Here is a 15318-nt window from a genome sequence, read left to right as displayed (position 1 = left end):
CCAAATGCAGCAAATCCCAGCACAGGGTTTGGCTCCACCCATCAACATACCATCACCAGCTCACTCCAACACATGTGCAGCTATTAGCCGGAACAGTCACCAAGGAGACGTGCTGTTGGGCAGCGTGGCACGGTTTTGAGCTATCTGAGAGAGGACGATATGACCAATTTACTGATAATGGCATATCAAGTTGTCAATTTCCATTTCTACCTTTTGGAACACAGATACGAACAGCTGAAGCAAGAACCTCCCTTAAAACAGACCAGAGCTGTGAGCCAAGAGCCTGTAATTATGCAGAATGTTAAGATGTGGTTTTATCAGGTTCATTTAGGAAACCGGAAGTATTATTACACCTGGTCTGGGATACTTGATTTTGATTGGATTGCCGTGCCTCTTGTATCACTACACATTCTTTTTTTTCACACAACTGAAAGAACATCTAATTGGCGCAATTTTTTTTTAGAAAGAAATGAATAATTTTATACAGTAAGGATACATTAAAGTGACATTACATTATTATAGTTAGACTTACATTATTCTTAAAAAAAGTGTTCTTTTAAAAACTATTCATCAGTTAATCCTGAAAAATGTATCAGAATACAGTTAATGCATAGAAATTAGTGTTAAGCATCAATTAGTATATTAGTATGATTTCTGACGGATCATGTGTATACTGTGTATATTATGCGAATATTCGTGTGTGTGTGTTATTTTGCATTAAATAATCTTTGATTAATTTACATTAACCTAACGGAATCTCTCACACACTGTATACAGATGGGAAGTGAATTAGAATGCAGCTTCTGTAAGATCTCAGGTTTATTAGTGCTATTGTTTACCTCTTTTCTTTCCTTTTTTTCCTCTTTGCAGAATTTACTGAGCCCTACATGGCTTTGATGTAGAGAACAACATTCAAATTAGCTTGCAGAATGCAATTATTTAATTCCTTGAAGAAGATTCTTTTTTTATAGCTGCTGAGCACAAGGAATGTAAATAATGTCCGGTTCTTTGATTTGAAACTGCTGGGAGGACGAATGAATAAACAGATGTCCCCAGGTTTATTCTCTATATCCTTTTGTTTCAGTCTGACTCTAGCCTACAATTGAGCTCCTCAGTCTGGCTCAGGGTCTCTGGTCTGTCGTTATTGTTCACCTCATTCTTTTGTCCTTGAGCTCCATGAGTCGCCTTGATGTCGAGACAGTTTCATTCTCTGAGGAAGAGTCATTTTTCTATGAATCAAACATGGAACAAGTCACAGGTAGAAAACGTTGAATGCTTTGGCATGAAATCAGTGGGAATCATATAAATCAAATCCCACCTATATTTAATGAAGCTGTCTAGGCTGGAAGCATCCATTGTGGCACTTTCATTAGACAGTCACCTACTCTATTTCTCCTATTTGTCTGGAAAAATAAATAGTATTTATATTATTTAAATAGAAGCAAAGATAGAATGATAAACGGAACAACATATCGATAGGTAGAGCAAAAGATGGATTAAAAGAATGGATTGTTGGTCGGATGAACGGATAGGTGGATGGATGGACAGATGGAAGGATAGTTGGATGGACAATAGACTGATGGATGGATGGATAGACCGATAGATGTATAGACAGATGGACGAATGAACGGATAGTTGGATGGTAGATGGACAATAGGTGGACGGATGGATGGATGGACAGATAGATGAATAGACAGATGGACTGATGAACAGATAGTTGTATTAATGAATAAAGACTAATAGAATGATTTTATATATATTATATATATATATATATATATATATATATATATATATATAATGAAATTATTATACACGTACATATACTAAATATACTATTATAGTTTATATATTAAACATTTATATATTATATAAATTATATGACTTTAAAATTCATTACATGTGTTGTAAAGTAAAAAACAATTAAGTGTTGAAACAATTGCCTATATATTTTTTTTATATACCAATAGATTAATAAGGTTAAACTACTGAGCTGAAACAATAATATCTGATTGGTCTGATATCTGATATTTGCAGATCACACGCAGCTTCGATGCTTCCAGCGTAGACTGAAAAGCATTGTGATGCGTCATCAGTTGTGTCTAGTGTGGACAGCATACGGTTCTGTTTTTTATTAGGGCCCGTCTGTAAGACAGATCTACTTCAGTCAGCAGAGACAAAGAGAGAAAGCCACACTGGCTGGAAGAGAGTTTCTCTCTGCATGTCAGTTCTATCTTTTATTCATTTGTGATCTTATTCAATCAGATCTTCATTATGCCACATGCCTCCCGTGGTCAGGGGTCACTCTGCCTCTAGGGAGCATGCGGTTCACCCCACCCATGAGCGATGCTCAAGTCATGCAGCTTCAGAAAGGGGGTCGTTAGCCTACAGGGACCCAGAGTCCTCCAGAACAAAGAGGCTAGACAAACACGATCCGCAGACAAACACACAGGGCCTGAGTCCAATGACCTCATGCAAAGGCTGTTTAGTTCAAAGAATGAAGACAAAGACCTTTAGCTTCACTCTGAGGGACACCGTGATGGATGATGTCAACGCTGACCACATGCGACATGTCAGTTTGTTTGACTGGGGATAAAATGCAAATGACTTATTTTGGTTCTGCATGAACTTAAACGTTGTTTTATTTTTTGTGTGAATCTCAGAATTCAAACAGGGTCTAGAAAAGAATATAAACTATGTCGCGATAAACCCCAAAAATCTAGAAAGCGCTATTAAAAATAGAACTTCTAACAAAAGATATAAGGCCTCGCGTTTTGGATGCTAAAAAAACCAAAAATGATTACGGAGTCATCTATGAAACATGCGGTGGAGTAGGTGGCGTGGTGCTGAGCTGTTTGGTGACATGTTCCTGTGTTTTGTTTGCACGCTGCTAAATGCATAAAATTCAGACTAATTAATTTGCGTGTCAGACAGAGCAGTCATTTGGTATGCAAATACCTGCATGTCCTGGTTAAGCAAAAAAAAGAGAAAATGTGAGAGTCAGAGATAAGGAGCCTTATTTTTTGGCAAAGCAATTTTAGATGGAAGAAGGGCAACTGTAAAATTAGAGCGCAGGAAAAAGCTAGGTGTCATAAAGCTAGTATTGAATTAGCAAGAGGAATATTAGAGGCAAAGACAGAAACACTTTTTCGAGGCTATACACACATACTCCAAATTACGCCTTTAAAGGAATAGTTCACTTAAATGTTTTTGTCATTATTTACCCTTCCTCCAAACTAATGTTTTTAATATTTTACAGTGGATGGTAAATGCAAAACTGAGCTCTTCAGAACAGAACACTTTATAAATGCACATTGCATGGCTCAACATTTAAGACTTGTGTCCCAAAACATATGTAAATGATGACAATTTTCATTTTTGGTTAGCCTACGCTTTTATACCTCGTTCATTTGTTCATTAACGCAACTCTATTTTTGCACATAAAAATGAGTAACATTTGTTTGAGACATTCATCTCCAGAACTGAGGTCACTTGCTTACAGACACGAATTACAGGTTTTTCTTTTAGCCTTTGTTATATGAAAAAAAAAAATTCTGACATCATTTCCTGAAATAAATGCTAGTAGCATAAAATGACATAATTATTGCCACATTTATATCACACACATTACTTGACATAAAGGCCTTTGAGCCAAACAGTTCAGTAAGTATGTTTTGTGTCCATTCAGTAAGACCTTTGCTTATCTTCAGAATGCAAATTAAGATATTTTCGATTAAATAAACCATTCATGGCCCAGAAAGCCAGTAAGCATATTGTTAAAATAGGTTCAACCATATATTTTTTTTAAAGCTACAAGAATACTTGAAGAGTTCATGCAAAAGCCTCTCCACACATGATATACGTTTATCACTTCAAATGTGCTAAATCCCAGCCTCAACCTATACATAGTATCCAGAAAGAAGGCTATTCTATTGCATCTGAGCTCTTGCACAAAGAAAACAACACAACACTGTACGGACAAAAAACCCAAACAGAAGAAAGTCGTTCAGGTTTGGACCAACACGAGGCAAAATATATGTCTAATACACTAAGACTGATTATTTTTCTACAACAAAATAAGCAGTGTTATTGAGAATACACATGGATTCTAAGGGTGTAGGTATTCATGCATTGTAGTGTTAAAAGTGGTTAGCTCGAGAGTGTGTGCGCGTGTGTTTTTGTGTGATTGCGCCGGGTTTGCCCTTGAGATCAGGGTCTGCGTCTTTGAGAACGTATCCGCTGGCACCGAGACTGGCATAGCTGGTGAGGAAGGTGGCACCGTTCATTTCCTGGCAGCTCTGTGCTTCTGTCCATAATGATGTTTAGGGCTATGTGCTCGACCGTGCCAAAAATCTGTTCTATAGCATTTGTTGAGGTCTCTTGAGGATATCATCATGAAGGAAAATCAAACCTGGATTGTCTACAGCAGCTAGAAGTACAGCAAGGGGAGGAAATGGGACGGGAGGATCAGTGGTCAGATGGTAAACAGGGAAGGCAAAACCATAAAGACAGCCAGCCATCTGATCTGGAAACAGTAGTTCTGTCGCGCTGGACCGCAGGCATAAATGTTCTCTGAAGCTTTGGGTTTGTGGGGGTTTAATTATGCTTCAGATGAAACTGGCGTAAATAATCATACAGTTTCTCTGGACGTGTTAGAATCTGTTTATTAGATGCAATGTGTCAAACTATGAGGTGTAAAATACAGCAGGAGAAGAGAAGTGAAATATATTTTTTACAGTTTGAGGTTTTAGTCACAGTTTTTGTATTTTGGTGAAAAATATCCATTCAATTTAGTCTATATTTTGAATGTGTCATATTCAGTTTAACTTCAATTCGACTACAGTGGAATGTAAGTTCATAAATATTTGATGAGAATGTGTATGCTTGTGTAAATATATACTGTTATATTGCATTATTAATTCAATATATTTATTTTCAAATGTTAAATAATGTGTTAATTTAAAATGTTGGTTTATTAAGAGATACATTAACACCAGACGAGATAGATAACTATAACAAAAAAAAAAACATTTGATAAAATTTATCAATATTTGTCTAGTTCGTTCATTTTAGCCCATTTTACTTCAAATTTGACTAAAATTACTTGAACATTTACGGTTCAAAAGCGCAAAATTAAAACAAATATTTAAACATAATATATTAATTTAAACACATTTTCAGATTTAGTTTGGTCACACAAATTCGTTTTGACAAAAAGTCCTTTTCTGTATATGTATATATGCATTTTAGTTCATTTTACTGCAGTTTGACAAAAGTGTTGACCAAAACAATTACTAAATAAATGCAGAAATACAAAACACTGGAAGAGATAATAAGAAAAGAAAGAACAGACCGAAACAATAAAACAGTCGTCTTCTCCTTTAGATCTCATGTCATCTGACAAGATGAAAGCAAAGCAAGACAGGAAAAGTAAAGAAAGAGAAGAGAAGAGATCACAAATCAAAAAAAAAAAAAAAAAAAATAAGCTTTAATAAGCCGAGAAGCCAATAAATGGCAAGATGCAAGAGGACCAAAAAAATGAACCCAAATGAAATGAGATGAGACGATGACTGGTCAGCAGCGAGGAGCAGGAGAGGGCCAGGTTGAAGAGCAGAGAGCAGCACACAGAGGAAGGCAGGACACAGGAAGCGAGAGCAGCACTGAGCAAAGAAAGTTCAGTTTGTTACTAAAGCAATTTCAAGACAGATTTGGCCGGCAGATGGTTGGCAGCGCTGTGTTTGTTAAACCAACTGGTCGGGTACATTAGGATGTCGGGGAGCAGCATGCATTGAGTCTCCATTTAGAACAGCCACACATGGGGGAGGGGAAGAGGGGGTGCCGGCCTGGCAAGCTGGTCAGGAAATAACGGGAGCGGTCGCAGAGCGGCCGGGGGAAAAGCTAATTAGCCCACGCATGGCCCGCAGTCACACACACAGACACACACTCTATAATGAGACTCAGGTATGTTCGACACCTCACACGGATGGAGAGACCTAGAAAACACTCGGCCTCCTTCCACATTCCATTTACTCTTATCAGTCTACTGCAGTCTGATCGGGACCACCGTTTCTCTCGCTCCATGCGTTTCTTTCACTTTCTCTGTCTGTCTGAGCTGTCAAAAACATTGGCATGGGCCCTTGACGGCAAAATATACTGGCATTGGCAAAGCAGGGTTATCATCATTAACTAAAACTAAAACTATTAAACACAGTTTTGTAAATTGAAATAAAGCTGAAATTAAAAATAAATATTCAGTTAAAATTCTGGGAATGCTGCCTTGGTAACAAACTGAAATAAGTACAAGGTAAAAGATGAAGAAATAAAATTGCTGGAAAAAAAAAATTTTATATATATATATATATATATATATATATATATATATATATATATATATATATATATATATATAAAAAAAAATAATTTAAATGTAAACAAATTCAGCTTAAACAGTAATGCTGTAAATATTACCCCAAAAACAAGATTACTAAAAAAATAAGATAAATGAAAATTAAATTGTAAATAATACTAAAATACCACTGCTTTAAAATAGTGAATTGCCAAATTTTACAGCTCCGTTGTATATGTAGGCTAAAAATATATGACAACACAAACAATTTACAAAACATTTTTACTTTAACATTTTTTTACTACTACTCTAAACAACAAGAATTCATGTCATTAACATTTTTGGAAATATTTATAATATTTTTAGAGGATTATTTGACCCAAATATAACATTTCTTGTTAACAGTCGACAAGAAATCTAACATTAGTTATAAATTTTAGTGCTGTCAAATAAATATATGCCAATTAATCACATCCGAAATAAATGTTTTTGTTTACATAATGTCCACTGTATTTTATTTATATATATATATATATATATATATATATATATATATATATATATATATATATATATATATATATATATATATATATATATATATAGACACATGCATGTATATTTAAGAAATATGTTTATTTATTAAATATATTCATAATATCAATTATATGATTATAAATATGTACATGTAAATACATACAAATACTGCATGTGTGTATATAATATGCACAGTACACACATATATATTATGTGAACAAAACATTATTTCGGATTCGATTTCAAAATAAATGTATAATTTTAAGTGCTTAAAATTAATTGTGATCCCAAATTGTTTTTATTTATTCAAAATGTTTGCTTTACATATTGTGTGTATATTCATTATGTATATATCAGTACACACACACATGCAAAATATATTTTTAAAATATTTGCCTGAATTTATAGGTATATTCATACAATTGATAATTTATATAAGATTTATATTTGATTTTATATAAATTTATTTCATATCTAAAAGTAACATTTTCCTTAGAAAATGCATGTGTATTTACATTAACCTCATAAATATACACAGTGCGCACACAAATATTGTGTAAACAAAAATGTTTATTCTGAATGCGATTATTCATGATTAATTGTTTGACAGAACTAATTTGTGATTTATGAATTAATCATTCAGCGGTTTCATCGATTCATCAAACATCTGACTCAACAAAATGCTTCGATGATTCATTTATGAATCAGACTTTTTTTACATTTTCTAAAAGTGAACAGTGAATTTTACTCCTCACACAAAACTATTATTTGACTTTAGAAGACAGACTATTGTACACCTATGGATCACTTATATGATTTCTTTGTGGTGGGGCGTTTTTCAGCTTTTTATCTTCATTTGCTAACATTATACTGATCATGTGCTTGGGATATTCTTCGTAAAAAGGTACTTTTCTTCATTGAAAGAAATAAAGGCACACACGGCCTGGAATAAATAAAGCTACATAAGGAATGACACAAGGGTGAGTAAATAATGACTTCTTTTTTTTTGTTTGTTTTTTGAGTGAACCGTTTCTTTAAAAAAAATCAATTAGCCATTATTGAAAGGCCACAGAATAAAAGTAAAAAAGCCACAAACACCCGCTTCCGATACACCTCCTCCCTCGTAATTACAGCCCACATTATCCATGGGAGACTGGTGGCGAAGGTGCGACTGGGCTTTTACTGTGCTAGCGTGTAATAGAGTGAGGCTGCAGTCGCTAATTAAGGCCATTGTGATTTCTTGCAGACATTGATGGGGAGGTGTAATTGGTGGAGTGCAGTCAATCTCCTGGATTTTGCTCAGGGCGCACAGAGACTAGGTAAACCGCACATGTGGAGGCCTCGGAGGGGAAAAACCTGTCTTTTGTTAGCCCTTAATTGAGATGCTAATAGATGGGAACATGCCACACCAAGTTCTTGAGACGTGAGGACAGAGTTAAGGAGAGAGAGTGAGAGAGAGTAAATGAGCACAAAGGCAGGGGGGGTGGACGGATGGAGCGCTGCCCCCTGTGGATAGGACACACTGCCCCCTTGTGGTTACTTCTACCAGCACTTTACCAATATGATGCTACTGTCTCCACCAATTAACGAAACAAGAAAGGGTATAACCAGGATATTGAACAGTCTGGCAGAGGTCGATAAGAGCAAATCTCCTTCATTTAAACCCTGAGTGATCGTCACTCTCTGCACTAATAAGCTGTGCTCTTATGACATTCATGTTTTGCTTTGAGAATCAGGTGATCTGAACCATGACGCTAGAGCACGGTTAGCGATGTAAACGTGTGCGGATATTGGGCTAAAATGGGGCCAGAATTTGGTGCCATAGATGGTGCAGCATCTATCAGAGTTGTTATCGTTAACTAAAAACATTTTGTTGTTTTTTTTAAGTGAAGCTGTAGAAAAAAATTGAAGAAAAACCAACTGCAAAATTAGTGCACTTGGGAAATAACATCAAAAATTCAACCTGAAATAAAGATAAAAAAAAAAAAAAAAAAACTAGCAAAAATTAAGTAGTGTTTAAATAGTATTGTTTTAAATATATATTAAAATGAAAAAACTATCAATATATATTAAATAATATTAAAGTAACACTAACGTTAAGTTCTGAAAATTTGACTTTAATACATAGCTCCAGTGAAGTCAGATCTGCTAAGCAGAGTAAAAAAAAAAAAAAAGAACTTGCTCTCATTTTGGCATTGGTCTATTATTAATATTCTTCGCTTTGAACATTTTATCCCTATGGTGAAACTCAATGAACTTTGAATGCGTGAAGGGTCTGTGGCTAATTGCATTTTGTGTAATTATGGGATGGATGGAATGGATGGTTGCCTAGCAACTAGATGGTTAAATTCACAATATTCCACTCCGTTTGAGCTAAAGACTTTAAATATCACACAAGAGTCACTCTTCTCATGGGGAACAAATCTGCCCCAAGGAGCCATACATTTCCACATGAAATCTTCTCCTAGTACTGTATATTTTAAAATCTTATGAACCACTCATCATCTTTTGGAACACGTGAAATGCATTTATAAAACTGTGAATGCAGCTCAACTTAGCTTGTGTTATTTAACATTATATAATTGTTTTCGCAAATCTTGTATCAGTACGACCATTTCATATACGTCGCCTACTTCTACAGCAGTTTCTAACAATCCAAAACGGCTGACAAGTTCTAAACTAAAAATACCAGCCTAATGCATAAAATTGTGCACTGTGCCAAGTAATAGGACATTCTTATTGGAGTGATGGAAAACATCCACTTAAAAAAAAATGGCAATTTTACTCTTCAGGCTAAAACCTTGGCTGGTAAAAACAAGTTGGTCACTATGAAGTGACTGCCATTTCCAGTTAATACGGATGTTTTTACATTTTTTCCAAGATTTTCGCAAAATTCTCTCAGACAGTGCTAGTCATTTGCATTTTGCAATGTCAAGTGAAATTAACACATTTTAAGATATGCTGGAGTATAATTATGCCTTCAGAAAGTTAACAGGGTTAACACTTTTAGTTTAGTTTGACATTACAAGCCTTGTGCAACTACAACATGCTTCTTGGAAATAAAATTCTAATTATCTACTTTTCACAAATAAAATATTAAACAAAAAACTGCATTTACATACACAGACACACCACAGGGGGGAAATCCTATTGGTTTAAACAACATCTTAGGCATTACAACTGTTTTCTACATTGATAATAAGAATAAATGTTTCAGCTCATGTGACTGGAGTAATAATAATACAGCTTTGCATAACAGGAATAGCTCAGAATTTAAACTGCCCCTACTATGGATTATTAAAACTGACCTTTCATGCAGTGTGTAACGCAGTGAATGAAAATGCCCTGCAAAGTTTTAAATCTTAAAGTGCACCTTGTTTAAAGTTAAAGGAAGAATATTATCATATTGCCCGTGCACTTGTTGGTCTTTTTCTCATTGGTCTGAATGAAAATGCAAAGTCATTTTTGGCCACTAGGTGTCGCTTTTGGAGCTGTAAAAATAGCGGTTTCTCCGGTAAAGCTCTGTGCCCACAAACGCTGTTTTATAAGACATTACAGGCATCACCACATATTAGTTTCAGCAAAGAAGGGGTTTGGAAAAGTTAGTCGTTAAGCAAATCGTTTAGGAGTCATTGAGCAAGTAAGATAAAAAATAAATGCATACTATAAGAAAATAAAAAAGTGTTTTCTTGACCTTGAATACATGTCAACCTGTTTTTAGGGACTCCCAAAACCAATATAAACCTTACATTACTCCTAGTAGGGGAGTTTAAAAATACATCCAAATAGAAATCAATTATTGTAAACATATTTCAAAATATTATTGATTTAAAAAAAAAATATAATAATAATAAATTGAATGCAGACATGGTAAGCATTAGAGACTGATTCATAACTACTCTGATGTTAGTTATGACTTGTTAAAGTAATTTAACTGTACACAGTGGATTCATACCCAGCACTGTTGCCCCACAACAGATAGAGAAGCCCTCCGAATTCCCAACATCCCTGACACTAACACCAGGCGCTTTAATCCTAAAAAAAGCCACCCACAGCTTTCATTCCACCCTTGCAGACACAATTTATGGTGACATCAAATCTTCCCTTACGCAACACTGACGGGCCCCCAACCCAGAGTCCCTCTTCTCCAGCATACTCCAGCCCCCCTTCTCCGATCTCCCTCTCCTGTCCCTCACTCATAATGGACCCAGCTGCCAGTCAGACCAGGCTTTATTAACCCCTTGTCTTCTGACACTCATTTCATTGTGGCTAGGGGTCAACAGCTGATTAGAACACCGGTGAGGCGGCACTCTACAGACGACCTTCGACCCCAGGCAGCCTCTCCGTTTGGGCAGTGGGCCAATAGGAGGTAGCGCGGCCTCCCTTGTTGCCATGGAGACAGGGCCTGCCGAAGCGCAGATGGCTCAGCAGGGGGTGGAGTGGGTGGAGAGAGAGAGAGAGAGAGAGAGCAGACAATGGAGGATGGAACGAACAAGTGAGTGAGAGAGAAAGGGAAAACGCTGTTAAAAAGTGTCCGGTAGAGGGAGCGTGTGAGGCTGCAGGCACTTCGGAATTGAAACACAATGAGAAATGCAGAACCTTGTGCAGCTAAAAGCTTCTTTGACAGCATGCAGCCTTTAGAAACTCTTGTCTTATTCATCTGTACAGCTAGAAGAGAGTGCTGCAGGACATTTTTAATGCTTGTCCTATTGAAGCGGACTTTGCAGGCTATATGTTCGGACTCCCAGAGACCCCATAGTATATATGTCTAAAAAAAAAAAAAAAAAAAAAAAAAAAAAAAAGCCTAAATACTGATTCTTTTCAACTCAAATTCTTTTAACAACTTCCTCTGTCCTTATGAAGCCAAGTTGTTTCACCAAATAATGAGATGCATGTGACTATTTTGGATAACAGTGACATTTCTGTATCCAATATAATCAACCTCTTTGACCGAAGCAGGAAAATATGACAATATATTATATATTAGTGCTGTAAAACAATTCATTTATTAAAATCGCACACAAAAAAAGGTTTTGCTTGTACAATATATGGTATAATATGTGTATGTTTACACATATATATATATATATATATATATATATATATATATATATATATATATATATATATATATATATATATATATATATATATATATATATATATATATATATATACAAAAAATATTTGCATGTATTTACATATATTTTGTATTTTAATAATTTAGGTTATATATTACATTTTTATTTATGAACATGTTTCTGACATATATACATGCATGTGTGTATTTATATATACATAATAAATATACTGTGTGTGATTAATCACAATTTATCATTTGACAGCACTAACACACACACACACACACACACACACACACACACACACACACATACATACATACATATATGTGTGAGAAAAATCTTGAACATGAGTGTTAATAAGTGACCTAAAATTAAAAAGCAACTCTATAGTTTACAGTACTTTTAGCCTACAATACCAAACCACTGCAAAAATCCCACTTTTCTGTGAACATTAATTCAACCATGCAACAAGCCAAGCTGAAAATTATCCATTTTCCAAGTGAAAAAAAACATCTCTTCATGCCCTATTTTTATGAAACAGAACTATTTTAGAGGGCCATAGAGTGGCTCTCAAATCCAGTTATTAACAGAACCCTTGTCCATGAAATTTCAGGGCAAGAAAACAAAGCAATTAAAGATTCTCTAAGCAAAAAGGCTGCTCTGCTAAAGCAATAAGAATCAAAAGGCATTTACAAAACAGGATAAAAATATTACTTTATTGTGCAAATCCATACAACTGAATCCATCTGCTAGCAGATATATAGTCCCTTACATCTAGACCAAGGTTAATAGGTGGCTTCTATGTGGTAACCAATCAGCATCTAAGACCAAAACACTATAACTCTAAATATTAGTGTCTGACTTTGGAAGTAGGAAGCTGATCAGAAAGTCAGAGGCCAATGGTGCAGACCACTGGGAGTCATCATCAGCTGGAGCCAGCGCTGCGTGAAAAAACAAATCGCACCAATATGCTTTTCCCGCTCTGAGGCCTGCGCCCCTTTTTCACGTCCCCTGGGTCCCAGCACTGTGTGTTCCTTTATTTAGACACTTCCCTGGACAGGACTCAATAGTATTGATGGCCTAATGTTAAGTCTGGAGCCAATTTTATATAAATAATAATAATAATTTCACAAATATGACTCCAAATGAATAAATGAATATATTTATCACTCTTCACTCATTCCCGGGCGCTCAATTTTGAAGACATGCTGAATGCAATATGAAATATGATTCGTACTAGCAGTAACTGATAGAAAGATTGTATTTATGTTATTTATATAAATGTAGAGATTTGTGACTGTGTGGCCAGGGAAAATTTGACAAGTAAAACATATGTGAAAAAGTAAGTGGGGAAAAAAATGGCCTAGTTTCTATCCACTTCTATATCGGTTTCTATTCTACAAGACAACTTCTTAATATGCCTCTTAAATGAGCATTTTGATTGTGAACAGCGAGCATGCGTGTGTCTGCGAGCATCGCTGTCCAGTGAGATCCATCCGTTCTTCAAGAATCAGTTGCTGAGATACCAAATGCACCATATCACAGAAAAAAGATATTGGATATTGTGTTCAGCATTTGTTCAAAATGGAGGGCTGAGGCAAGAGCAAAGAGTGACTGCGCCGTTCATTCGGGCTCTTTTGATGTAGAAAGAGAGGCTGCAGAAAACCCCCGGTATCAGCACAAAAAGCAGCCGAGATCTGATGCGAGGTGCAAAGAAAGCAAGAAAAGGACACTGGGACAAAGAGACGGTCAAGGTCATCTCGTCAATAGTCAAATGTGTCTACTGCGACACTGTCCGTAATATGTCCGAGTTTCGGTGAGGTACGCAACTGCTAATTTCATCTCAGACTGATCTGAGGGAATGAGAAGAGAAGCAGCCCAAAAAAACACAAGTATGATCATACGCAAGGTGGGGGGAGGGTTTTGAAGGAAGAAAATGAGACTACAGGGGTACGGTAGGGAAGAACCACAGTCAGTTCCTCTGCTTCTATTGTTCTAACAGGCTTTGGCTTCGACGGAAAGGGTGGGGTTGTTAGCGTGAAGCGCATGCAGGTTTGTAATGCATTGCACCACCGAGACCAAGAAACCTCAATTTTCGGCTCGACAACAGAGCCGTTCTGCAATTAGAGAAAAATATATGCATAATGCAGATGGCAGCGTTCGCACTCGGCGCCGAAAGGCTTTGAACCTCCTCGTGCACGGATTTGAAAGCTCCCTTCTCCAAGCTGTCTTCGAGACAAACAGAATTACTATTTCATGTGCAAGATTATATTTCCCTGCTTTGTAGAAAACCTGTTTCATCTGGCATGGATTCGCAGGTTATCAAACAGAGCAAGAACCGTTGAGGGCTGTAATCCTCAACACCTGTCTCTTCTTACTGTCCGCTTGGGGACCAGAGGTGTGGGCATACCATTATATGAGGGTACGGCCGATACTAACAGCTTTTGTTTTCTAAAGCAGCGGTTGTCAACCGGTGGATTGCAGGTCTGCTCTGATAAGGTTGTGGACTGGAGGAAAATACCATTCTAAGCCTGCTGCCATAAAGCGCCTTGCGGAAGTGAAAAAATGTATACCGTCACATTAATATTCCAATACTAAACAACAATAACTCTAGTAATGACTTACATAACTTACATAATACATTAAAATAAAAGAAATGACTAAATATTATTGAAATATTCAATATATGCGTGTATATTCGTACACAAATTAATAAGTTCACATATTAATAAAGTATAGTATGTTAATATACAAATACTCGACAAACTTTTAGAATTATGCAAAAATAAAATATTAAAATGACTATTTCTATTTTATTTTTTTATTACTTTATTGTTTATTTTCAACTTATATTATTCTTAAGATTTTTATGTAATGTATAAATTATTATTATTATTACTGCATACAAATAAGAGTTCTGAGATCCAAAATATTTTCATAGACATATTTGCTTCTGGTGCTCGATGTCCAATGATTAAATAATAAAGTATCAAAAACGTTCTGAAGCCATAAAATTGCATTAATTTGAGGAACAGATTAAGTTAATAGTTTTTTAAAATTTTTAAAATTATTTATTAATTTTTAACATTTTTAAAATTATTATTATTTGTATTATAATATACAACTGATCTTATGTCAATAATATTTTTAAGGACATTTTTGTTTTTTGTCACCAATGTAATATCTGGAACCTGAAGACAAACCTTTTTTTGTTTGAACGTTTTGAACCACTAATCCACAAACTAATCACTTGAGGGTTGTTTGAGAGATGTGAAAGGGCGGTGGAGGGATACCTTCTGATACTCATTCTTGGAGCGCACTGCCTGGTCAAGCTGTTCCTGTGTGTAAGCG

The 15318-nt window shown here is 35.7% G+C and overlaps 1 protein-coding gene across 3 annotated transcripts in view; it reads right to left on the bottom strand.

The window, feature by feature from the left end:
- The window catches only part of msra (methionine sulfoxide reductase A), a 59469-nt gene that overhangs the window by 3394 nt on the left and 40757 nt on the right, over positions 1-15318 (bottom strand). For all 3 annotated transcript variants that reach the window (XM_043219762.1, XM_043219764.1, XM_043219763.1), the window contains exon 5: positions 15261-15318. This exon is cut by the window's right edge and continues 49 nt beyond it. In XM_043219762.1, the coding sequence (XP_043075697.1) occupies positions 15261-15318 (58 nt within the window). The remainder of the gene's footprint in view (positions 1-15260) is intronic.

Source organism: Puntigrus tetrazona, chromosome 20, assembly GCF_018831695.1.
Source record: "Puntigrus tetrazona isolate hp1 chromosome 20, ASM1883169v1, whole genome shotgun sequence".
Lineage (NCBI taxonomy): Eukaryota > Metazoa > Chordata > Actinopteri > Cypriniformes > Cyprinidae > Puntigrus > Puntigrus tetrazona.
The sequence above is the reverse complement of the archived record's forward strand: the minus strand, read 5'-3'. Positions and strand labels throughout refer to the sequence as shown.